At 41.3% G+C, this 27,610-nt stretch overlaps 2 protein-coding genes across 4 annotated transcripts in view; both read right to left on the bottom strand.

The window, feature by feature from the left end:
- The window catches only part of ANXA2 (annexin A2), a 30,648-nt gene extending 13,665 nt beyond the window's left edge, over positions 1–16,983 (bottom strand). Inside the window, exons 1-3 of the mRNA XM_030015701.2 lie at positions 16,907–16,983; positions 11,979–12,038; positions 7,749–7,848 (exon numbers count right to left, since the gene is read on the bottom strand). Coding sequence (XP_029871561.1) covers positions 7,749–7,848; positions 11,979–12,026 — 148 coding nt within the window. The 5' untranslated portion in view covers positions 12,027–12,038; positions 16,907–16,983. The remainder of the gene's footprint in view (positions 1–7,748; positions 7,849–11,978; positions 12,039–16,906) is intronic.
- ICE2 (interactor of little elongation complex ELL subunit 2) overlaps positions 7,797–27,610 on the bottom strand; it is a 52,341-nt gene continuing 32,527 nt past the window's right edge. The window contains exons 16-17 of one of the 3 annotated variants that reach the window (XR_003923588.1): positions 11,979–12,038; positions 7,797–7,848 (exon numbers count right to left, since the gene is read on the bottom strand). The gene's annotated coding sequence lies outside the window, so the exon portion shown is untranslated. Of the gene's footprint in view, positions 7,849–11,978; positions 12,039–19,061; positions 19,860–20,291; positions 20,375–22,792; positions 22,987–27,610 lie in introns of those variants that run through there. The other 2 variants (XR_005932545.1, XM_030015690.2) reach the window with 2 other exon arrangements.

Below are 27,610 nucleotides of genomic sequence, written 5' to 3'. Positions count from 1 at the left end.
AAGTAAGTGAACTACGTATCACTTAAGGTTTAGTTTTAAGTGAAGTTTTCCAAATCCATGCACTTAAATACAACTGCAGGCTGAATGCAAGGAGATCACTGACACTTATTAGAAACTAAAAGCCAAAGCATGCATCTAGGGTTAGATACTCTGGCTGTCAATAGAACCTAATGCACACCACAGCATTAGATCCTGTAGGGGTCATCAATGCAGGTCAATGCATATGGAGAAAAAGCTTTTACATTGTACAGAAGTGGGATTTCCAGATGTTATTTCCTAGATACAGCTACTTGCTACTGTATGTTCTTTCCAATGCAGGCAGCATCTTGTCACTTTTTCACTTGCTCCTGCCTACTGCTACTGACTTGCACTTCAGATTCCCTCTCGTTTTCCCCACTTCACTTGCTGCTTTCAGACTGAATTCTCCTGAACTTGCATTCTTTGGACTGGCACAGCTATTCCTCTGATCACAATTCTCATCTGCAGCTTGGTTTTGGTGACTCAAAAGATAGCCAAAAAAAAGCCAAACAAGCTGTACTGATATTCCCTTAACTAAGCATTAAAGTTATATTGAATACTTTCTCTTACTTTGACAGCTTATAGAAACACCCTTACAGGAAGCCAGTCTCCATTACTCAAAGGAAAATGTTTAGAAATGCAAGCCCCCCCGCCACAAGGTAAAACAAAAGAATTGTTAGCAACATACAGAGCATCGAGGGGAAAAAAAAGTTGGAGTAACAAATAAGAAAAACAGTGTGGCACACTTTGACACTGAATGTATCTGAACAGAACTGAAAAGGTCAGCCCAGGTGTACTTAATCAAATGGTAGATGGTTGAAATTTCCAAACACCTGGGTGAGGACACACTAGCTTGCTCAAGTAAAATCTCATTTTGAATTTAATTTTTTTACTCTGTTTAAAATAGCAAACACGATTACAATCTTTTTCTTGGAATGCTTTGTAAAAAGATTCAAGTGAAAGAATTTGAGTCCCCTTCCCCAATTCTCCAATGCATATTTGTGTCTGTATCACTGAATTCAGCCCCTGGGTAAAATGTCCGCTCCTATTTCATGTACATTATTGGTTAACCAAAGCTGTCTGGACATGCCATTCATACACAGGTGGAGAATAACAGCACAGCTGGAAGCAACATCCAGCTAATAGTCTTCCAAACAGAAGAGTTAGCATAGCTTCTAAATGGACGGACAGAGGAGACAGCTAGAACAGCTCTCATTGTTATGCTCAAATATCAAGCTAACCTATAGCTATGCTGTGTAACCATTTGTTTTGGACTACTTCCAGACTGACTGGACGAAGCTTAGAAGAGGCAAAACTATCTCTAAATATTGCACGTCTAATACAGTGCATATTCTTCTGCAACAGAAAGATAATGTGTAACTAGTTATTTTTTCTGATGAGTTGCACGCCAGGTTTTAAAGCAACTACGAGTCTCTAATCTAGAGGTCAGAACAAGCCCAGAGTTTTGACTCAGGTCTCCCCATTTACTGCAAGTATTATGAATAGCTTCTTTCCCATTTGCACACACATCAGCGTAAATGATGATTTCTTGATAAAAAACATAAAGTAAGGACTGGATCAGCAGCTACTAGCAGGACTCAGATCCCTGCCAGAATCCATCTAAATTTATTTTCCTTATTACCCAAAGCAACCTCACAGCAACTTGAAACAAAGGACCGCAACAGATATTATAAAATTAATCATATAAAGTGTGAATGTTGCAAAAGTCCTTTTAGCCCCCACAGAATCTAAAATGACGACTCAAATTCAAAATTCCTTTCTGTCTCTTCACCACATTTTTCATGATGAAATACTGCACTTGATAGCCTCACAACCTTAGCTCATGCTGAGGCAGACCTACCTCAGTGCTCTTATTCACACAAGCTTGGCCTGCAAAAGTCAAAAGGCCCTGGAAAGCATCATATGTCTTAGTTACAAATTTTGGGTTGAAAACATGCTGACTGCACATTTCAGCCATAATCTACCCCTGCACATTTTAAAGCGTTCCCATTTTATAAAAGAAAACAAATTCTCCCAGTCCAGAAATGGCCATACGCAGACAGACACACAGACATCGGGCCTTTCAGCTGTTGCAGGGCCACAGCATACACCAATGTCTTAAGCTTTTTAATAAATTCTACATTTAAACCATTCTTGACATTCAAAAAAGGCAAATGACATTTTCAAGTTTTATCACAATTGTGATAGATTCAAAGCCCACAAATGACTGCATCCAAGTTTCTTATTCATATGCTTTGTGGATGGAAATATGAAGTTAACTCATTGCTCTGGCATTTAATGGAAAGTGCTTGTACTTCACACTTGGGAATCACGCTGCATGGACAGGATGCTGACTCATATCTGCTGAGGTGGGGTGGAGCAGGAGAGCAGCCCAAACATTTTTCTTTGCCGTTCACTAAGATCTCTGGAAGTTACAGGGTAATGAAACAAAAGTTTATTTCCAAATTCATTCCGGATGGGCAGATTTTATCAGTGCATTTCTATCAATGGGCAACTGAAAATTAGATATTGTGGCTCAATTTTTTTTTTTTAAAACAAGAAAATTCCTTGCAGATGGAAATGTATTTGATGCAGGGCTGGAGGCGTAACCTTAAAAAAAAGCCCTCTGATTAATAACAACTTTTCTTCTAAAAGAGGCAATCTGTTGCATTGGTAAGATCACAGTGTTACGGCTCAATCAGAAAAAAAAAAAAAAAAGAGGAAATTAACATAACCAAAATGCTTGGTTACAGTTTTTCATTTTTTGGTTTAGGACACTGTACTTGAATTTCCATGGGCCAGAACAACAGCACCAGCATTGTTCTGAACAAAATGGATGATATGGACAGTCACTTAACTTTCTAGGACGAGATGAGAATAGAGCTGACATACTTTCATTTTGCAATAGCTGGCATACAGTAAATGAACTGAATGAATGTAAGTCTGTTCTCTTAAATTTCATTTTCAAAAGACAGGACAGACGGAATACCAGCAACTATTTCTGTCCTAACAGCACCTAGGTACTACAGAAATCATCATCAATCTACGTGAATAAATGAAATGGGATTGCAGCTGGCCTTAAATTATTAGTGGGACATGTATGTGACTAGCCCTTGTGAGACCTCAACACCATTGTGCATCTGGCACCAACACAGCGCTAGGACTATTTGACTAAGCTCGTGATCTGCAGAGTCTTATTTCCCTTGGCGTCATAGGGTAAAATTTAGATAAAATAAGACCATAATTTCAGCTCTGCTATTTTGTTTAGCAAGAATTCACCAAACCCAAACCATGTTGCAATGAGATATTTCTCTACTGATACTATTAATATTCTGAATATGTGACTGATGTACTTTGGTGGATTTCAGGCACTATCAACCCTCACCAGCATGCCAGGAGATTTCCTCTAAACTTTTACTTCATAACATTAAAAACTCTGTTAAGAGTTATGGACCTGTTGGCTGTACTATATAAACAGTGAATTCAATCTTACAGAAGACCCCTGTTATGTTTTACACCTCATCGTTGTTTTACCGATTTCTGGATATAATGAATTTATTACAGATGTATGTTCTAAGCATTTTCCTACAACAAACCTGTGTTTGAATTCTGCCAGTCATGGAATAAAAAAGTATACCATAAGACCTCAATAAAAGGTTGCAAGTAATTAACTACTCACAGCCTAATCTGACAATAAAATTATTTAATGAAGTATGAGAGACACACAAAGTCACAATGCTAGGGAATAACTCTGAAACAGAAAAGACACTTCAGCAATCTTCTTTCCTACAAAGAATTAAAAGGAAACCTAACATATGCTCTGTTAGTACTCTTCTAGTTAGTTTCTTCTATTTAGGCTCATATACTTGAGCTAATCTCAGGGCACAATGGAGCATTATACAGAAATTAAACAGCCTCTTGTCCTATACAGCAAAAAGCCAACATTTACAAAGGACATGCTAAGACACCAGATGAACTCGCTACAGAAAAACCAAATAGCATAAAAATGGAACTGGCATAGCAATGACATTTATTACAAAAGGAACAAGCCAGAAGTGTAACAAGTTATTTGCATTATGCAAACTCTAGGTTGAACTATTGCTAACTACAAACTAGCTTTATATCATCTAGAGCCATTTTTGCACATCTCCCTTTCCAGGGGAGTTCTCAATATGTATATTGAGTTCAATATGTATATGGGAGTTCCCATATGTATATGTTGGATACATATAAAACCCCTGCATTTAATTAAACTCCACTCAAAGCCCAGCAAAGGGCTGGGCAATGTATTTGTGCAGTATAGTTTTTGCAGATAGATCTAAGCCCCAATAAACACATCACAGTATTTCCCACAGATCCCACAATAGATAGATGGGTGAGGAATTAACCTGAAGAGTGTGAACAAATGCTGGAATATTTAGGTATTATATAGAGCAGAACAGTTAGACATTCTGCCCCAGATCTTTGCCCTAAAACAAATATACAGCTGTTGTTTAGCCAGTAAAGTAAGTTTTACCCATTTTACACACAATCACCAAAATGGAGATTCATGACTCCGATTCAGGAGTTTGCACTACTGGGAAACAGCTGGATAATTAATTAGATGGCAACTGTTCAAAACAGGCCCACCCTGACTGCAAATACCATACTTGCCATTGTTTATGTGAAAATGCAGAAGGTATACCCAAATGGTTTTTCCCAGAGATAAGTCTCTATGGGATCTAATTACCAGAGTAGTGCTATAAAGGATACAATCTGAAAGACTACTTTGATAATTGTGAAACACAGGCCCATTACAGCATGTAAAGACCTAGATTTTCAAAACAAAGAAAAGGCATGGGTTTCACATACCAGGAGTCCTTTATCCTGTATAGAGTAAAGCCCCCCAAATGCTCAGTTGTTATGTCCATGGTTTTTTGAAACTGATCACCTCAACCACAAAAAGAGCTTGTGTATTTATTTATATCTGTTATATAACTCTCACTCTCTCACTGTCTTAAAAACAAGAGGAACAAGTCATATTACTCTTTACAATTCTGTAACAACTTACATTGCTAATTTCTACTTTCTGCATAAAATGCAAACTAATTGCTAGAGAATCAGTGATACTTCCTAGGGAAAAGGTAGCTGCTGTGGGTATGCACTGTTAGTTCATTATGAGTGTTGTATTTTTAGCTCAAAAACTAGGAAGATATTTCCCAGAAATATTTTTAAATGTTTTCTTGCAAAATAATTTCCCTGTGTAGCTGTTTACATCACTGTAGAAAACCAATTCTTGTCTGGATAATGCAGAATTTTCATTTGGAAAAAACCCCACATATATTTTAGAGACTTCACATTTTAGCAAATTTTCTGAACTAGCAGATGCAAATATCCTGTAACCAATCATTCGAAGTGCAAGGAAACAGTACATGGAAGAAAGGTCCTAACACACTTGTTCTTCATTTCCCCCAGGAGTACTTCCTTTGAGAGAGTCTTTATGGTGGAAGATTCAGTATTAAAACCATAAAGAGATTCTCCCCTTTAAAGCCACCTTCCCCCAAAAGCTCCTGGATAACAAGCTAATAAGCAAAGATAAACTCAATCCTACAAACATGCAGGCCCATGAATAAGTTTTCCTCAAAGGATTGGGAATCATCTAACAAAAAGTTTCCATGCATCTTGAAACCAAACTCAGCAAACTGCTTATCTTTGCTGGAAGAAAGTGAAAAAACGACATGAGCTTGACTATCCTGACTGGAAAAGCTTTTGTACTGCCTAGGATATTGCAACTTCCTTTTGCATTAATTAACAGCTTGAGTGCTAAAATGTGTAAATTTGTACCTATCCTGAAAGTCTGACGGTATTTTTGACACGGTTTAGATTTGGCCTATAATCAGAGCTGTAAAAAAATTATTAAGTCTAGACAAAACTCTACATGCTCACAAAGCATCTTCTGCCAAACACAATGACATTTACTCCTCTCTTGCAAGAGGGTTTTTTTGAAATAAAAACAAATCACAAAATTATTCAAAATCAGAACTGAACCTACTTTACTGAGCAGACAAGGGATTTCTCCAGTTAAACTAAGAAATCTTGCGAAAGGAAGCCTCATGCTTCTTAGGGAGGGGCAATATTTTACATTTCATAGCAAGTCAAACATGTGCTTTGTTGGCACCGGTAGAAGACTCTGTATTTCTAATGAGAAACTGTTTGGCTTTTAAATTTCTCCCTCTCCTGACACGTAGGCAAAAGACTTGGCAGTTGCAGCTACGCCCAGCTGTTGCTTCCCTGGCCCGGAGGAAGTCTGGAGAGCGTGGCACACCCTTTCTTTGTTACAGAGCAGGACAAGGACAGCGGATCACTGCCCCGGGGAGTACCACCAAGGTATTACTCCAGAGTTGTACTTCATACTCCCTGTACTCCTGATTGTGTCAGTATACCAGGCTTTTCCATGCAGCTGCATCCCTCCCCTGCTCCATCATGGTCTCCTACCAGTCTGTGGAAGCGGTGGATCCTAGCACTGATATAAGGAGATGGAAGCCTGCCTGAGAGCCTGGCTCAGAGAAGCGGAGGACTCTCACATTGCCCTGCCCCTGAAATACTGCAACATCATTTCAGAAACCAGATCCTGTTGTTTCTAGGACTTTCTTTGACCCCAAATTAATGCAAGATACATGAGCATTTAGTTCAAAACCCAGGAGAAAAATGTTCAAACCATCCCTATTCAGCTGTCTGGAGAGCTGAAAGGAAGAAGAAATGTCCAGTCCAATAATCCAGTAGAAATCCATGATTCAGAGCTTGGTCCCAAGTCACTGCCACAGAAGTTGGCACTTCATTCTCAGTGGCAGAAAAGTAGTAGAATTTGAAGTACTCATGATTCAAGAGAAAAATGTGGACATTTTCAGTGATAACCTCAACAACTCTTGACTACAAACTTCAAAAGCATATTCAAAGCATGCATTTACAGAGTTCAAAGTTTAACTCGGTCAAGATTTAATCAATGAGGTCTGAGAAATCCAAAACCTCCTAAAATAGTGTCCTGGTTTCAGCTGGGATAGAGTTGATTGTCTTCCTAGCAGCTGGTACAGTGCTATGTTTTTGAGTTAGGTATGAGAAGAATGTTGATAACACACTGATGTTTTCAGTTACTGCTAAGTAATGTTTAGTCTAAAGTCAAGGATTTTTCAGTTTCTGATGCCCAGCCAGCGAGAAAGCTGGAGGGGCACAAGAAGTTGGCAGAGGACAGAGCCAGGGCAGCTGACCCAAACTGGCCAAGGGGGTATTCCGTACCGTGTGACGTCACGTCTAGTATAGGAAATGGGGGGAGTGCGGGCGGGGAATCGCCGCTCAGGGATTAACTGGGCATCGATCGGCAGCTGGTGAGCAATTGCACTGTGCATCATTTGCATATTCCAATCCTTTTATTATTACTATTGTCATTTTATTAGTATTATCATTATTAGTTTCTTCTTTTCTGTTCTATTAAACTGTTCTTATCTCAACCCACAAGTTTTACTTCTTTTCCCAATTTTCTCCCCCATCCCACTGGGCTGGGGAAGGGAGTGAGTGAGCGGCTGTGTGGTGCTTAGTTGCTGGCTGGCGTTAAACCACGACAAATAGGTATCCTAGAGTAAGCATATTAAAATGTTGGTCATGAGACACAGTACCTTTTTTGTTTTGGTTTGGTTTTTTGCACACCAGCATTCTATCTTACAAGTAGAATCAAAGCCACAGCCCATGTTCCTCACCTTTGGTCTTGATGGCTGTTTCCAGGGCTGCAGCATCCCGGTCAGCATCAAAATTTGAGTAGGCCTTAACTGTGGCATATGCACTTGGTGGGAGAGAATGCTAAAAGAAAAAGAAGAAAAACAACCTCAAAGTTAAATCATGTAATCCTGTCCTCACTGCAGTTAATAAAACACATGCCTCTTGGTTAACTGGTATTTTGCCAAATTTTTAAATACAAGAACTACCATCGTGTATCTGCGAAAATGGAATTCTGCTAAGAGCCACCGAACTCTGTTCTCCTGATATGTGTTGTCCAGAAATCCACTCACAGCCATGCTTATTACAACAAAGAATATATACAAATAGGTATTATATATTATCACAGCAAAAACCTAACACATTCCAAGTTTACTCACTAAACCTCAATCTTCTAAACTCTGGAGTTTTCTGGCTAGATCTGAAGGAAATTGACTACTGAAAGCTAATTCAAAGAAACTTTATGTCTGAAGTATTTTAGAATCGAAGCCAATACTTTACTTTGGATTACAGGCTACAATTAAAAAAAAAAGTAGAAGGAGATGGAAGATTAACAATGAGTAAGTCAGAGCAAGTTTTGTGCCCTATCTCATGGACTTTAAAGGTAACACCAAAAAAATCTTTTTAAGCCTATGGTTCTAGAAAGCAGAAGTTACTCTCAATCTCCTTTTGAAACTCTATGCCTGCAGATACTTGGTTTAAGCAGCACGAGGCTAACAAAACCAAATGACATTTCAAATTACCTCTGCTAAGAATAAGAGGACTTGCAGGTTAAGTTCACTTAATAAACACTCGTAACATTTTAGAAGTTGCCAGATTTTATCGCTGTTTATTATTGTCCTCTCCTGAGGATTATAGCTTCAAACAGGAGGTCACCAGAATAGAGATTCAACTCTTCTCAGCTGCTTCAGTGTAAGCTAACAGTTTAGCTCATATCGCCTCCTATGGGCAGGTTAAACTAAACCACAGATTTTCATATAAAAAGCTGAGAAATATTCACAAATCCTACTCTGCTGAGTTCAATTTAGAGACCTAAACCTCTGGCAGAAAGGTGGAGTGACTAACACCTGAAATCGCCAGAGCTGTTTCCTAAGTGAATGAACAACTAAGCTTTCTTGATAAAGATCCCTGGAAACCTTTCTTTCAGTCCCTAACTCCAACAGAAAGCTGGGTTTGTAAACAAGACTAAGCTATCTTAATACCCCTGGCGGATATTTTTACATACAAATTGTTAAAAGGAGGACAAATTTCAACTAAAAAATTCCATGGTCTTTGACTACATTTCACTTTATTCTATAGAGGTCACACTGTCCTGAGCAGATTCCTCTGGCAGTAATCACTGTGCCTTCTTGAGACAGTCAGTGTTATGCTGTGGAGACGGAAAGTCAAAAAAGCACCGATAAACTGAACCATTCTTTCTTTTGTCTCTTACCATCAGCTCAACCTAGCAAAGTGGCCCCAGTTTGGCCCACAGCCACACCACAAAACACAGCCTTTCCTGTTAGCAGATCAAATTGCTAACAGAAACAGTAAATGGAGATGGGCAATGTAGCCTCAGAGAAATCTGTGTGCCTGAAAGATTCTTAAACCAAAGCCCCATTAGTATACACAATCATGTGGCACTTCTATCTAATTAACCAGCACTGCTGGATAACCTGAAGCAAGTTGCCTGGTGAGCTTAGCAGAGTTGGGTACCTCTCCTTCCACCCAGCTCTAAGTATTTTCCGAGTCATTTGGACAGAGTATTTTACTGTAAGATGATATCATACACTGAGAAAACTCATAGCATATTTGCAATGTGGGAGCCATCTTTTCCTCTGTCCTTCCACCCAATGCATGCAACAACTTGGATTCAAATCCCCTGACACTGGTCAAAAGACCCAAGAAGTGCCATGTACATATGTATATCCAGGAAAGACAGAAACCTTCTGCTGGCTATTCTACCAATAAATGTTCCATCTTCAAATTCAGCATCCACAAAGACTATGCTTTACTCTCTCAGGCGACTGCCTGGAGTACTTCAGTGGAGTAGACACAGGTCTTGTCGGGGTGATTATTCTGCCTATGAAAACCAGCCATTTAAATTCCAGACTATATGGTCTCAAATTACTCTGGTACGCTACTGTACCACAGTACTGGTACTGTATGTTTTCAGACAAGAGAGTTTTTCCAACTGACTTTCCATTTAGTTCAATACAAAATTTTCCACGATGTGGCAGTAAAAGTCCAGCTAGTGTGTAACTGCACAAGCAATCTGGGCCAGACTAAAGCACAGAAAGTTTTTTTTTTTTTCTCCCCACGTATGTAGCATGCTTCAGAGGTTCTCCAACTGGTTTACTTCCGCCGAGTTTGATGAATTCAACCCTACTGGGAAGAGCAGAAGCACATATCACTAACAGGAAAGCTGAAGAGGCGTAATTTCTTCTAAAAAACCAGGACCCTTTCAACACATCTACATCTCAGTATTCCCTGTCCTCAAAGAAATCATCGGTCACATTTGAAAAACTGAGTAACTTGACATCACCCGGCAAGTAGCCTATAAAGTGTTGACTAAAATATAGGCTTCCAATTCTCAGTGCAAACATGGAGCACAAGATGAAGCATAACAGCAAGATCTTTGTTACAGAATGTTTCTGTACTCTCTTGTGGATAGATGCAGAAACTGCAAGCATAGATTGACTTCAGTTCAACTCCCTCCATTCCGTAAAGGAAGGAGAAGATAATACCTGGCTGAAGCAAGCAGGCCAGTTTCTTTGTCTTGAAACAAATCAGCCGCTATACCACTGACGCAGAACGCACAAATTCCTTATCGCACAAGACAGGACTTGGGTTCAGCTGCGACCATTCTATACCCTCAAGGTTAAAAAACTTTTTTTTGAGAAAAATGGGTGGTTGAATTCCTGTGTTTAATATCAGTTAACTTGCTGAATCATTGCTTAGGGGAACTGGGCAAATCCTTTATGCAAACTACTCAATAATTCCGGCTTCCAACTTAGGATCTACAGAATAAACCAGCTGCCTGATATTTCTTACACTCTGTGGCAGGATTTCTGATGAAAATGCTGGCATGGAACAGTATTCAAATTTGAGTTTTGCAACTACTCACAAGCATCATGGAAGAAACATCTCTGCCCTTGAGAACAGATTGCTCAATTATTATTCCAAAAGTAATTCTCCATTGAAACAAACACAGCCAAGAAATCTGAAGAGTTGACTGCTCTTGCAGTACAAAATCAGCTTTGCTACTTACCTACAGTGCACTAGCCAGTTCTTTCCAACAGGTCTTTCACAAAGATTTATTTTGCAACAAGTAACAAAAATAAGCAAAAAGTTTGCTTGTACCCAGCTCAGATCTGGAGTCACCGGCTACAAAATTTAAGGGTATAGCATGTTGCAAGTATAAGCAACATGATGAAATAATGCATGGATGGGATTCACTTCCTCTTCAGTGACAATCACAGAACCTCAAATTTGTGGCATGATATCCTGACACTGGTAACCCTACCATCTAATGTTGCAACGTAAGAAATCAAACACAGACAGCGTGGCTTTCCGGTATTTGAATAAAACTATCAAGCAAGTGCAGATGTGGTGGAAAAAAAAAAAAAAAAAAAAAAAAAAAAGATTCTTTATACTTTTAAAAACAGAAAATGAGAAAATACTTTTGAGAAAATAAGTTTTTTCAAGAGGTAGTCTGGTTTTGGTGACAAGCATTACAGGAATAAGATCCCCAATATTTTAATTTCCATTAAGTAATGTTCTCTACTTTTAATTGAAAAAAAAAAACAAAGAAAAAGAAAAGAAAACTTGGAAGGTATCAGCAAAACCAAACACATTTCCATCTTCTCTTATCATCCTTAACTCACTTGTTCCTTTGGAAGAAAGAGGGACTGCAGATGCGAACTAGCCATTCAGTTTGTCCTGTGGTCTCTTTCATATGGCCCAGCACAGGAATACTGCTCATGCTGCCGGCCAGTTAGAAGAACTATCATTAAATCTAGTCACCCCATATAATTGTCCTATGGTTTACAGCTGCTTTGTAGCTGAAAACCGATCACTACTGACTAGGTTTTTAGTCAATGTAAGTTGAAGAGATGTGTGGAATCTTGTAAACTGTACAGCTCAGTCCAATTGTTGGTAGAGAGTCCTGTAAAAGAAACGAGATGTGGCATTTAAGTAAAACAAACCTTTCTTGTCTAGATAATAATACTTACATCTCCTTCAAGGCTGAGCTTGCTTAAAATTTCATGGACAGTAGACATCTTGAAGGAATGCTGGAAGAAGAGAAAAAAAAATAAAACAAGTAGACTAAAATATATTTACCATTACATCAGCATGTTATATGGTCCTGAAACACTGCAGCACTGCAAGTGACATAGTCCAATGAGTCTGCTAATCCCAAGCAAGAAAGCAGATTTAAGAGTTTCCAAGCCACACCACCATTAATAATGCAACAGCGAGAAGCCTTCATTCTATTGTACAATAAAAATTTATCTTTACTCCTTAAAAAAACGTTTAGTCTGCATTTTAAATACTTAAACTTAGGAACTGGAGAATCACTACCTTAGAAATAGAATCAACTAACCCTACAACTTGGTACAAGGAAGTCTGTGCAGAAACATTATAGCCCGGTCCAGCTCAAAGCCCAAAAGCAGCAACAAGTAGTAGCATTTAAATCGGATGCTCAATTCCTCAAGTACTCATGGAATACATTGAAACTATTTATATTCATGCAGGCATTTTATAAAATCACAATGCTGTTCAATCTTTAATCTTGGACACAGGCCACAAATCCCTCTAATATCATAAGGTTTTGTAGTGGCTCCCCAGCAATAAGAATCACAGGACAAGCTACAAACACCAGTTAGTAACATGATTGTCAGATACTAGGTAACAAGGACCCTCATAAAACGATAGCTCCAAAGAAAGAGCTATCGAGGCAAGATAATCAATATCATTGCTCCATTGCCAGAACCTGCATAACATCTTCTTAACACATATAAAGAAAAACAGGGGAAAACCCAACCCTGAGATAGATTATACACATTGCAGAAATGAACATTGATGTTACACAGTTATGTCACAACACCCTGCCTTTTTTCAACTCTGGTGTTCTGGTCAGGGAAGTTTGCCAGAGCTATATTACTGTTTTACTGGAAGGGTCTCTCAACTAAGGAGGAAATTTTTTCCAAAGGTTATAAGCCAGAGGCAATGTTCAAGAGGCTTGATGCGTTCCCAAAACTCTGCTCTCCAATTCCTCTACTGAAAGGACAGACAGTGCCACTCACACTAACTTCTAGTCATCCAGGTTGGCACCTGCACCAAACATTATTTTGCCTCTTGAAATTAAAGCTTGTTTCTCAGGAACTCTACAATCAAGCTGTAGAGAGCATTATCAATCAGGGAAAAGAGTTGGCTTGATGAGAGGTAGGAGAGAAAGGACAGCAACACCTCAAGACCAGTGACATTCCACTAATTGGTAACTGAGCCTGGAAGGAAAACTGCACTATTTTCAGCCTCATTGGGTGCCACTCCCTTCACATTCACACTGTCACCAGTTCCCCCAATCCAGCTCCCAGACACCAAGCCCTCTGAGCCAACTCCCAGCTATTGTGCAGCCAGTCCTGGGTATGTCCTTTCAACCGGTATTCAGATTCTTTCTTATTCCCCAACAGTCACTCTTCTGATGGTACTGGGGCTTTCTCAGGCAAGCAGTACTAGCTGCCCAGGCAAATTTCCCAGACAAACCAAACTCCTCTCCACGCAACGATCAGTCTGAAACCAAGAGCTCAGAGAACCAGCAAGAAGTTTGAAATAGTTTCTTAATAATGGAGATCTGGTTAAAACTCTAGAACAAGTGTTTATTTTTTGTTTTAGCTCCTGTAAACCTTGTGTACGTCAAAAGGAAAGCAGAGAAATCCTTACTTGCAGCAGATATAGCAAGTGTTACAAGAATAAAATGCAGAAACACAATTACATGGCTTTTGTAGCATAACTGCTGTAATCACACCTTTCCTCACTCAGAATACAGCAAGAAAACCTTTCGTCTTCTGAAGCAACCTAGGTGTAAGTAACGAAAGCAACTTTACTTCAGGGAAAAACTAGAGATCCCAGGGGAGGAAAAATAAGACAGAGAATGAAAATCATGGTCATGCATCAACTTATTTGAGAATAAATCTTTTACAGAGCAAAAATCCAGCCCAGCCCTTTAAAGATAGGCTGCAGAAGTTGTAATAAGCTGCTACCAGCTCTTGGCACTATTAACTATGCTGGTTAGAGTGGGATGATATATTACTGAGTTATGAAATTCTTAATATTTACTCTTAATAAAATGAAGTGCCTAACAATGAGACCTTTGTACTGTGACAGTATTACAACCAATACCAAAGATGAGCAACAGAAGTCCTTTCGTCTTGCTTGTCACAAAGAAAAAACAGCAGTGAAAGCTGAAGCAAAGCAATTGCAGTATAATTTTTCACAAAACAATCACTGAACAGCTTTTTGCAAGGCTCCTGTTTCTAAATCAATTAAAAACCACATTGAATCAGGCTTGTTGGAACAAAAAACTTGAACAGAGTCCAGGAACAGAACTAACACACCCTCACGTAGAGCTGGAACTGGGAGGTTCATATCATCAGCACACAACAGTGCTACAGCAACTGACCGCCCATCAGCAGCAAGCTGGCAAGAGAAAAAAAATGGGGAGTTTTTGCAAGAATCTTTGCAGAGAAAGATCTTTACTTGGAGAACAAACGCATCTCTTGTCACACCCTGCTTTGTAAGGCGCTCATATTTGAGAACAGACTCTCACTGTTTTCTGATGGGTTGATTTTATCTGATGTAGTTTTGACAAGTTCTGGGTGGGTTTGGACATGTAAGTGGAAAATACTTGCACTAACTTGTTATTCCTTACACTGGAAAAGACTCAACTTCTACCTTCCAGCTGTAAACTAATGCTTCAATACCTTAAGGCAAGTTTCTACAAGTGGTTTTCCTCCTAAATCCACATTACGTAATCCTGAATCAAGTTATTCTACTAAAAGAGATAGCGTCTGTTTTGACCTCGACCCCCACCGTAATCACTGGTTTGCAAATCAGTTATATTGGGCCTAGCCCATATCCAGTACCTTATCCCCATAACCGGTGACAGAAGGGTGTGTCTTTAAAAGCAGCCCCATATCTCGATTCCCAGGGGCAGCTCATGTACATTACACCAGAAAAACCCCATGTGATCCATGGAAAAAAGTGTCAGGTATGCACAAACAACTACATTGCCCAATAAGCAGAGTTGGCGTTTTAAGAAGCACTTATACTCTTGTAGATGGAGATTGAGCAAAGGGTGTTCCCAGACATCTGAGCCAAGGAAACGGCATCCCCAGAATGAGAGAATGGAAACTCTTTCACTCAGAGCACATTTGTGTCAGGTCTCCAAAAACGAGGGCAAGGCCTGGCAACAGAGGAGATGAGGGAAAGCGAGGAAGATCCGCAACATCTACTGTAAATGAAATAAGAACTCAAAATCATTCATTTATATACAGTGCCAACTGCAAATACAAATGAGGCAGGCTGTATCTCCCCATATCACTCAATAAGGTTTAGCAGATCCTTTAAAGCCACTACCTGGAGAAAAAATTAGCTTTAAAGAAAAGAATTTCAAAATCCATTAAACCATGCTACCACAAACGTGCTGTAACTGTTCTCTTTCACAGACACTACTAATAACGCAGGAGATATTTGTTCCATTCCAGGAAGATACTACACACACACACAAAATTAAGGATTTTTATTTCTTCAAATTCAAGTTATTCTCACTTCTGAGATTCACAGGAAAATGTTTTTTTGTTTGTTTGCTTAAAATCAAGGCAAACCATTCCAAACGTTAGCTAATAGAAACTATACTCGCTAGGGCTGCTTATCACAACTAGCTCCACCAACAGAAGGCACGCACAGGGATGGATCACTCAAGGGCACAGAGGTTCCAAAAGATTCTTTCACTCTTGACCTGTATTTCGGGGTCTGCACATCTCTGTGCAGATAGAGCATTTGAATATGAACATAAAACCACCTAACATTAAACAGAATTAAAGCTGCCACGTATAAGAGCACAACTCCATTCTGCATGACTTTTCCTGAAATCACCTCACTTTTCCTCCGGTCAAAATACGTGACAACACTCCTATGCCCTACCTCCCCTCCTCACTCGAGGAGGAAGCGGTGTCGAAGCTGACTCACACCAAAAGGCAGCAGCAGCAAGATCTCAGCAATTCTGTTCGCGGCCGGGGCGGGGTGGGGGAGCCGTGCCCAAGCCTGGCTCTGCGAGCAAGGAACCGCACGGGGCTCCCTGGCACGCCGCGCCTGAGCGCAAAAGGCAAGCCTCGGGTAAGCACCGGCTGCCCGGAACGCTCCCTGTACAGCGGCTTCTCTTCTGCCCGTGCCAGCGGCCGCATCTGCAGCGGCGCCGGCGGCCGCAGCCGCAGCCACAGCCCGGGGGTTCTAGACGGGCAGGGGCCGCTGCCGCAGGCCGAGCCCGGCGCGGCGGCTCGGGCGGGCTCGGGGCTCCGCCGCGCCCGCGGCAGTAACTCCAGCCTGGCTCCGGCCGAACGGACACCGCCTTCGGCGGCCGGCGGGGCTGGCTGCCCGGCACCGCCCGCGTCTCTGCGAGGCTCCGGGCTGAAAAGCGAATTTACAGTACCGTCGGTAATCCGGCCGAGCCTTCGTGCACCTTAACGAGGAGAAAAAGAGACTATTTGGGGAAGTTTGACGAAGTTTGGGGCCGGTTCCTCTTTGCCGAGCGCTGCTGCCACACCCAGTATTGGTGCGGGGCCCGCGAAGCTCTCCGGGGGCAGCCTCGCCCCCGGAGGCCGCCGTTTCAACACGAAGCCGAGCACGGAGAAGTAACGGGCGGGGAACGCCGAAGAAAGAGGAAGAAAAGCGCGGGGCGCAGGAGAGCGGCGGCCGCACCCAGCCACCGCCCCGCTCCGCGGCCGCGCAGCGCCCGCCCCGCTCCCGCCGGGGAACCGGCTGCGGCGGCCCGACACCCGCCCGCACCCCCGGGCCCGGCCCGGGGTGGGCTGCCGCCTCCCCCCTTTCCCCCCCGCACCGTGCCGCGCCGGCGGGGCCGGGGCGCCCGGCGAGGGCTCACCTGGCCGGGGCGGGCAGGGCGGCTCTGGCGACGGCTCTAGCGGCGGCTGGGGCCGGCGGCGGCCCGGGCGGGTTTTGTAAGGCCGGGCGGGCCCTCCCCGCCCCGGCGCCCCCCCGGCGCGGCGCTGACTCACCCGGCCGCGCCCGCCTCCCGCAGCAGAGAGAGGGGCGAGGGCAGGGCAGAAGCAGCCTCTCCCTCCGCGTCCGTGTCCCTGTCCCCGTCCCGGTCCCCGCGGGGGGCCTCTCAGGTTGCGCTGGAAGCGCCGGGAGCAGCCCCCTGGGGTGCGGGGGTCGGCGCTCAGCCCTCGCCCCCCAGCCCCGCTCTCCAAGGGGCGCCGCGGAAGCTGCTCGGCGGCTGCCCACCCTTCCCTTCAGACGCGAGGGAAGCGGCCCCCGCGGCGCTTGCCCCGGTGCCCCCGGGGAAGGCGGCCCCCGTCCCCCTACCCCCAAGCCCCTGCCCTCCGCCCTGCGTTACTGGGACGGCAGGCCGTCGCTGCAGCCCGTACTTCGGAGCAGCGCAGCCGGTACGGTGCTCGGGCTCTCGGGCAGGGAACAGCACCTCCCTGCCAGGCGCGCAGAGGACAGCCCAGGCTGCAGCGCAGCGGCCCGGGCCCCTCAGCCCCGTGCCCCGCCGAACTGGGGCCCCGCTGCCACCGAGCCAGAACCGCGCCCTCCCGCTCCGGGCTCATACAACGGCGAACCGAGCTCCTTACAGCTCGCCGCTGTAGCCAAGCCTGCTTCCCACCGACGGTATGTAAGATTCGGTGCTCAGAGTTCAGCGTGTATCTGAGCTGCGAGAAGTCTAAACGATGTCTGCCGCAAGCAACAAAGGCCAGAAGACCAAAGCAGGAGCTCTGCTCTGAGGCTCGCTGAATCATGCTCAGATAACCCGGACAGGCATACCACACCCAGAAGGGGGTGGGAGGTGGGCAAATCAAAACTTCTCCCAGTCTGGCTAGTGGAAAATAAACTACTGAAGCCCAGATGTTACACCGGTAACAAAAGCAAGATACAGCTAAAAAGTATTTGCAAAAGAAGATCTTCAGGTGGATCAGTTTAGATTACTGTTTCACCACAACAGAGTGGCCAATTTACTGGTGATCAGTCCCAAATACTTAAAAAGCAAACACTCCCCATTCCCAATACATGCAGTTATTCCTGTAATTTAAGTGTGGTGTTTTTAATCCCCTGCAGGTGAATACCTTTACGTAGTCCTTTCAAGAGTACGTTGTCACAGAGTGGTTTTGATTCTGCAAAGACATATTTGCCTCTGCTGTAAGGGGTTTTTTGTAGGCATAGACAGAGATATCTCCTGGCAGACAAACAGGGTAAAAAAGTTCTAGGTTTGACCAGGTGCATAAAAACAGTGGTGGCAAAAGCAGGCAAGCACAAAAGAGACACAAGAACACAGGCTGAGAGACAAAGTAATTGCTGGGATGAAACAAGATCAGAGAGATACAAAAAGGGAGAAAATAGTAAGAAATACCACACTAGACTTCAAACATGGAGACAACAGAGTGGACAGGTGAACTGGTCATTGCAGAAGGTGAAAATAACATTAATAGCCCCTTTCTGAATAAACAGAAGCAATATGAAGGGGACAGCCATAGGAAAAGGCTTATCATGGAACAGCATTTTGTCAGAGAACATCATCAGTGCCAGTATTGCATTAGTTTGACACATTACCTTTCTTTTTGGCAAGGCCACTGGGGTTATTTCTCTGTTTATTAACGAACCTGTCTTTAAAAATTAATTCCTGGGTATCCCACTTCAACCACTGTCTGTCACTAACAGTTAAACTGATAATTTCCCCCTGCTTTTCAGGTTTCTTAGTGTAAAAAAAAAAAAAAACAAAAAACCAACCAAACAAAAAAACTGGCGACTTGGAAAGGTGATTCACAGATCAAAAATACTTACAGTCCTAGAAGTAATAACCACTCTGTATTGCAGTATTCTTTAGGGGCTTTAAATAGGGATAAGCAGCTGAGCAGAAGCCACGCAGCCAATTTGCCTACTAATGGATGCACAGTCCCTCAGGGGATTGTCAAACATTCTTAAAGCAAAAGCAGAAAAGCATAACCACAATACCCTCAGCTAAAAAAAAGTGTTTTCACACATGTAATGTATTGCCAACATGCAATATATATGTTGCCTTCTTCTATACAGTCTGCTGAGTCACATATTAATTAATTCAAAGATGAACACTTTCATTCTCTTAACTGAAGGTCCATTTACCTGTCAGTCCTCTACTACGGCCTGTTCCAATGACACTACTATTCCCATTCCTTAGAAAATTGTTCTCTTTTTAATAACTCAATACTTCTTAAAATTTGAAGTAGATCATATACCACCATTAATTTTGGTTAACTAGATCTTCATCTGAAGAGTTTGCAAAAGCTGTGATGTCAAGTGAACTATTATCATTATAGCCACATAAACTGTAGCACAAAAAGATTTTCCAGCAATTCCAACAGCTTCAGAAACGTTGTCTCTAATATCAACTTAATAATCAGTTATTCAATCTCAGAATCACACATTCACCTCAGTTTAAAATAGAAAGCAGCCTCTCTGAACCTACACAAGCTTCAGGGACTGTTGAAGTGATTTCAAAAGAAAAAAGACTGACAATAGGGAAAAAAAAGAGCAACCATATTCAGAGTCATGAAGATACAAACGTTATATTCAAACATATTATGAATTCCCTCAATTGCTCTCCTCTTATGTAGGTCAACTGACATCAAAGGCACCAGCTGGGGAACCTAAGTAGTACGAACAGCAGAAAGCACATTAACACTTTTGGCAGTACAACCAACCATCCCCTAATACCAAGGCCTAGTAATCCCGCCCATGGAAATACAATACATTCTTCATACCTTTAAGAAAAAAACTCTGCAAAATCAGTGAATTGAGGAAGGCAGCAGTCAGACTGTGCAAGTAAGAAAGACTTCTGTTATCTGCCAAACAGGGAAAGGAAATTAATTCAATGGGAGAACAGCAGCCAAGTGCCTGAATCACTTTTCAAAACGAGACATAAGCCTGTAAGTCACATGGGTTATTTCTGAAGATTTACCCAAAGCTTGGAGGGTTTGTACAGCACCAATCACAAGGGGTTCTGGTCCATGACCACTGCTCCCGAGCACTACATTAAAGTAACTACTGTCAGCATTAGGCTGGATAAAAGACAGGGACAAGGACTGCACTTACCACAAGCCCAGTGTCTATCTGCCTCACAGATGATTTACTGGAAGAAACGTGCTGCAACTAGCTTGCAGTGCCAAGAAAGGTTTTCAATTTGTTTCCACATTGCTTAGTCCACACACCCCCTTAAAATATCTGCATAGAAGGTCATATTTCAAATAACTGGCAACTACTTCAGCTGCAGTTACCTATTTGTGATCTCCAGCTTCCTGCATGCTGACCACAGAAATCAAAGAAAGCACACTTTTGTTGACTGGAGCTCCCCAGAGTCCTGTGGATGGAAAAACAAATGTAATTGCACTAGCTTCTCATTCTTCCCTTCGACAGCTCACTGTGACTGTGGCTCCTCCTATACTCTATGGCCATGCTGTAGATCCATTTATTCCATCCTCTCAGACTCAGTGACACTACCATTGCCAACCCCCTCATTGTTTTGTTGCTGCTTAATATTGTTTGATACTAATTTTATTTTTCCTTTCTCCTTTCAATTCAATATACCATTTTCTTCCACCTCACCAATACCTTTGATTTTTCTTGTCACTGTCTTCTTATGTTAGACTACTGGAAGCTTGCTATGCTTAACTTGAATATCCAATTTGAGTTCTCCTCTGACCCAAACTTTATCTTTGCAATAACATTAGTGCATATGAGGTCACTCCAGCTTTCAATAGATTTTTCTTTCACTTCTGTCCCTGATCGTTTGGCTCCACCTACACAGATCTTGCTCACACTCTTTCAGGATGCTGTCTACAAAGAATCAAAGATGTATTAACACTGGAGTTATGAAGGCTACAATTCTGTCAATAGGTATTGCCTACTTAAACTTTTTTCTTCAATACAAAAAAAGGATCAGGACAAAGGACTTTCTGGTTTAGGTGTGGCTGAGCCTCTATGTAGTGCTGCTTCCCTGAATGTGTTATGTTGCAAGAGGATAATATAAATTCCATTCTGATTAACATATGGATCAGGCAGACCTCTGGGTGTTATTTTTGCACCTTGATTATTTGATCTAATTTGGGAACTGCCATGATACAAACACACGTAGATTTGTTATTAGCACTTAGAGTAATCACAGGTTACAGGGAAAGTTAAGTATAACTTTAAAGTTATGCTAGCTGGGTTCCCAGGATAACAACTTGGCAAGTTATCACATCTGTGGCTATAGAAGAAAGGAGGAAAGACTGCTGAAAGCACACTTAGACTGCATTAGTAAAACTCTAAACACTGAAAGTGTTTAACTTGGTTTGGGTTTGTGGGTTGTTTTTTTGGGGGGGATGGGAGAGGAATGCAACGTTTTTTGTTAACATCCATCATGATTTACTCTAAATCTTACAGAACTGTAATTCCAATGTGTTTTTGAAAAACAGATTGAATACCAGAATACCGATGCCATCTTTTATCTAATACAATACCAGAGAACCAGATATCTTATTAGGTGCTCCACCTAACAACCTAAGCCCTCGGATCAATTCTATTCTGTGCAATCTCATTCCTACACTACATGCACATTCCTGCACAAATGTTATTCTCCACTCAGAATTTCATTTACTTGAAATAATCCCTTTTAAAGAGCTAGACTTATCTCTGGAATGATCTTGTGTGTTAGCCAGATCTCTAATATTTTGTTACATGTGTATTTTACAAATGAAGCATTGTAATAGGTAAGGTAGGTGGCATTTGCTAGTTCAGTCTGGGTACAGAGAGGTAGTATGCTTTTGAATACGACATCCAGGCTAGAAAGTGGACACCTGGACTGTATGCCTTGCAGTGCTATGGTTTGCAGTGTGATCTTAGATTGTTGCCTTCTCACTGATCTTTCAACTGTTGACCCTTCAGGGCAAAGACTAAGTATTGCATCTGCTAAAGAAAATGCTAAACAACATAAATTACTTCATCAACATACAGGAATTAATTAGATTCATCAAATTGTTTCCAGTTTATCTTCATCCGTTTCATACAGAGTCTATATTACACGAAAGCTGATGTAACCTTGTTTAAAGGGTATATTTCAGCAATCATTTTAACTGACGAAGACGTGACAGGCATTATGTTCTACAGTTACTTCCCATCCAGAATCTCAAAGTGCTTCACACATTACGTGAGAACCTGACAGCAAATACTTTTCATGGCTAGTAAAACATCTACCTCGCTCTCCCACCAGCTGGTTGCATCTCACATGTGACTTCCAAAAGTCTCCTCTTATATCCTGATACTGTTTTATCACCGGATTTGTCTTCAGCTACTTCTCAACTCTATGTTTGCAAATTAATTTCTGTCTGCTGTTCAGTATCCCTCCTCTGCCACTTTCATACATGTCTGACCATAACATTAGTTTGAACTCTATTTCTTTTCAAAGATTTTCCTCATTACCAGCATAAATAACACCCTCATCCTTTTATCTCACAATCCTTTCACTCTAAGCCTATGGGCACAAGGAGCTTGCCTCCACAAAGAACCACATGCCAGAGTGACTTGGGATCCAAATCAAGACAAGGAAGTAAACAAAGCAAAATATTAGCTAAGACTATAGTTACAGGACTCAGTCAGAAACTCCTTTAACTATGCACAAAAGCTAATAACAAAGAAAGCTGTCTCAGGGCACATTAACAGCCTAATTAAAGTCACTAGCAATTGCCAAAACCCATAAAGTTTGAGTCACCGTGGTGGAATCCCATTGCACTGGCTGTCCACTGTTAATAGAAAACAACATGGAATCATCTATGCTCCTCGAGATGCTCAGAAGGAAGCAAGATCCATTGTTACTCTCATCTAGCTGACACAGGTAACAACATGGGCCAGCAACTTCAAAGGTGCAGTTGGCTTGTTTCCCTCATGACTCGGTCCAGGCTACTGCACCTTCTTTCCTTCTGTCTGGCATGCTAACTAGAGTAAGTCAGAGAGGTATACATATTCAAGTGATACAGAGATTCAGTGAAGAATATGCAACATGAACAAATGGTAAACCAGAAATTCAGATACATGTGTACCAAATAACAGAAAAGTAACTCCTCTGGCATACATTCATCACGAGTATTAATAGTGCCTGGAGTTCAATTCAATTTCTAAACTAAAACGTGAATCGCTAGCATTTTGGTTTTTCAGTGTGCCTCACAGAAGTAATCATCTGTGTGACTAGGAGACGTCGCCTAGCTACATACATAAACAGAAATGAAACACGCTTGCCAAATTCCTTGTACTGGTATTGGTGGCATGAATAAACTCAGCATCTTTACACTGAATGAAACAGTCACAGGATATACAAACAAACAGTCACTATGTGTGTAACTGTGTCAGTGAACTTCCTCAGTCCCTCGGGGACTTCCTGATGCCCTGCTTGATAGCCAGCTGCGATTTTATGCTAAAATCATGCAATCCGAGACAAAACAAGAGCTGTAAAGCATAGTCAGACATTAAAGAAGGTAACTTTACTTTCTGTTCTCAGATTATCATGAAGACCTTCAAGCACAGTTTAATCTACTTAGGGTTGGAGAGTTGCAATTTCATCTGAATCTAGGTATCATGCTGTCTTTGGTCCTGTATACATTAACAGGTTAAAAAGACACATCTCAAAACCACTATGATGAATTCAGCTTTCCCTGCAATACCACCACAACGCTGCTAGGATAAACAGACTATCAGTATATATTACAGCATTAAGAGAGATTCTGAATCCATTTAGATGACACAGTGCTTAAAACGATCACAGCTGCCAGCTCTACAATAATGTTCCCCAGACTGCCACCACACTGGAAAATGCTGTAGGAAATCTTACCAATGCACTTAAGAGCCCCTGACATCATCCAGAACAGACCAGTATGAATAATCACTACAGAGTTTGGTCTGTCTTGCCAAAGGACAGAAACAGCTATAAAAGATGGAAGCTGCCAAAAGTCCTCAGGGAATTTTTCCTAGGAATAGTGTTAAAAGGTTTCATGTAAGACCAAGCCTGTTCTGCTTCATTGTTTCCCATCATTACATGCTTTTTCCACTTTTGTGACTCAGAACACAAACAGTCCCATGGTTTGGATTAATCTCCTGGCCTCTGCCAAAGTACAGGGGAGGCTGTCACACCTTAAATATGTCCCTGAGAATCTTGGGGAATAATTCTGAAAGTTTTAAGGAATCTAATTAAGCACCATCTAAACTTACTCTAAAAATCCTTAAACAGGTTCCTATGGCAAACCTGCAGGCTGGTGACTGCATACTGCAAAAAGCATCTCTTTTTTATTTAACATCATGCCACCTCTGAAATGACCCATGGCAATGAATTTAAAAATTACTTACAGATTAAAGTTCACTGACAGAAATCCACATACTATTACCACAGCAATCTAGAACACAGCTGTAAAATTTAAATTAAAAACAATGATTCTGTGAAATAGCAGGAACATTTTTTGTGTGTTTTTGTTTAAAACTTATCAATCCTGTTTTAGTACAAAATAACATAAAACACTTAGGATTTTGAGTAAGTTCTTACATGATCTGAACTTCATTACCTAATTAGGCTTAGCTGAGCTACTAGCTGGGGAACAAATGATGCCTTGCACCACAAAGGAATGTCACAAATTCTTGATTAAATATGACTGTCTACACTGATGTCTTTTTTTTGCTCTTTCAAGTGACATCTTATAGCTTTAGATAAAATTTAAAGCAAAGTAACATGACTTCAAAAAAAAGCTGTTGATTGAGTGAAAGGGAATGGCTGTTATGAAAAGATTCATTTCCGCCAGGCAGGCTAAGACTTGCTTTTCCAGGTCAGATGCACAGGTTTGAATTCTAAAACCGGAGATGTCTTCTTTTAGTGAATCAGAAAAATAAATTAAAAGCCTATTGTTTTAGCATGAAGGAGTACATTTAATGCTTCACATTTTCATTACAGTTTGCTTTCAAATAAGCCTTTAGTAAACACTTCTACTTGAGCTGGATAACTTTTGCAGCTGTGTCCTGCATGCTAGTAGCTAGTGCTTACACAGGGAACAGATCTTTAAACTTTAAGGAAATTAAACAAAAGGCTGTAGTGATAGCACAAGTACAGATAATTTTCAAACAGGTCCTTAACACCAAGGTTTATTTTCGTAATGCTACTATCATCCAGGAAGTCATTAATACAATAACAAGCAGCCATCACAGTCTGTATAGAATAACTGAGTTCAAAACAGCAGAGGAAAGGTGTGGAAGCCTAGCTGACTGATCAACAAGAACAGACATGGAGAGAGACAGACAGCTGTCATCTTTCCTGCGGAGAAAGAGGCTGTACCAAAGAAAGCCTTCAGGATGGTTTTGCCAGTACAGAAGGCTAGACCTGCATGCATACCCACAGACAGAGTAGCACAAAGCCAGGCATTTAAAAGCCAAAGAAATGTGTACAGTATTTTATCTTCTCAGTTTGTCTATCTGGGCTGGTAGAAAACATGTAAATGGAAGATAATGCATTCTTTTGATAAATATGTCATGTGAAATATCTTCCATAAAGAAGGCAGGAAACAAACTTATTTATTCATGCACCTGCATACAAGTTTACTGCTTGTTATTAAAAAAAAAAAAGAAAAAAAAGAAAAAAAAGAAAAAAGGCTGTAGTGACAGGTCCATTGACCCACAAGTTTCTTTTTCTCCACAGATAATGACAGTGTCAGTACAATATTCTCTCCAGGTTTCTTAATCTAAATGTGCTACTTCTGGATTAAACAAGTCAGTCTAATCAATCTTAGTGTGCATTCTGCTTAGGTTACTCACAAAGAAGCCAAAGAATTTCAACTGTGATGTGAGCACTAGTTAATTTGGAAATGACTACAAAACCTGTTCGAAGTAGCATGTGCAACTATACAGTAATTCTACCTCCTTTATATTTTATTACTCTTGCTATTAACAAAGAATATCCAGAGAGTTGCACAAGACTACTGTCCTCCTGTCAATCAAGGGAACAGAACTGCACAACTGCAGTACTGGATATGGCTCTGAAATAAATGGGTTCTGACTGCTGAGGTAGCTTTTGACATGGTTATATGACCTGCTCATGAGGGGATGAGAAGCAATGGGGTTCTGACAGCTACTTCCTTCCCTCTTTTTTAAGCTCAAATTTAACCAGACTATTAAAACATTTGTTGAAGTGCTCTGTCTGCCAGGCAGTATAGCCCACACTAGACAGACTGACGAGTGACTTGTTTCAGTAGGAATTTTTTTGCCTTCTTCCTGTTTTTTTTTTTTATTTTGAATTACTTGCACAAAGATTTGGTAGGCGGAGCTTTTGGATCTAGCAAAACATCAGTTGCAGCAGGCCTGGCACAGGATGGCACTCATGCTGTTCACTGAACTATGCGATAAACAAATTTTAAAGTCTTCATTAAGGTAAGAGCCATGAACAGACTTGAATTATTTTCAAGGCTGCATCATTACTCCAAATCTGATTTTCAGTGATGGAAGGAAGTTCTAAACAAGTATTTTCGTTTTATTCATAGATGCTTTTAAATAGCTTCTGAAAAAGACATTGATCGCATAGTGAATTTGGCTACACCGATTATTAACATGGATATTTACAGAAAATCCTTATGTTTTTCTTTCTACACTAAAAGTATACCAGAAGGGAGAATTGACATGAGAAGAGCTAGGCAATCTCAGTGAGACCAGCTATGCTGCATCATTCCTTTAAAACCACAGCATGAATGCACTACAGCAGCAGCTGTGGTAGCAGCAAACCTTAGGGGAGGGAAGATTAACAGTCACAGGCAAGACTTTCTATTAGATATATTTGGGAAAATACTCAAGCTCTCAGGTATACAGATGCATCCTCAAGTCAGAAAATTAACCTAGAAACAGAAAGGTAAACTCTAATTGAGAATAATTGCTTCCAACAATGGATTCTGTGCCCAGATGTACAGTTTGCCACTTTTTATTTCAGATTCAGGTCTGAAAAAGCACTGGACTGGTCAAAAATTTGTCTCTTTCTTTTTTCACAGTTGGTCATCTAAAGATACTTGTGTATGAACCTGTGTATGAACACTGGAAGTGTACTATGAGATCACAAAACATCTTTATAAGGAAACGCCCAAACTTTCTCACTACATTCGTGCGGAGGATGAGTAGTTATACCACTGTGACCTCCCCAGGAACACGTTTAGTGCGTGTTGAATAGATAGGGAACAATCAGTCTTCATATGGCATCACTTTATCATCTTTGATGTTGTTTTGCTGAGGAATTGATTGGCTCCTTTTCTGCTTAAACATATAAATCTAACTATTCTCATGGTGCTCACACAGGTCATTGCTAACAAAGGACTGACTGCATTTACACAACGTTATCAGCATCGCTAGCTCCAAGAGTGTCATGTACGCTGTTTTTCTGAAGGCATTAGTTCCTAAAATCCTGAAATGATGTGAGAATTCAAGATTCCCTGAAAAAGGCAGTGGTGGGGAATGGGAGTCTATAGCTCTCCCTTCAAGGTAAAATTTAAAAAATGTAGTCAGTCACATGTCCTTGAGTATCAAAAGGCTTGAAACACCCCTGAAACAC

This window comes from Aquila chrysaetos, chromosome 5 (genome assembly GCF_900496995.4).
Source record: "Aquila chrysaetos chrysaetos chromosome 5, bAquChr1.4, whole genome shotgun sequence".
NCBI lineage: Eukaryota > Metazoa > Chordata > Aves > Accipitriformes > Accipitridae > Aquila > Aquila chrysaetos.
This window is presented reverse-complemented; position numbering and strand designations above follow the sequence as displayed.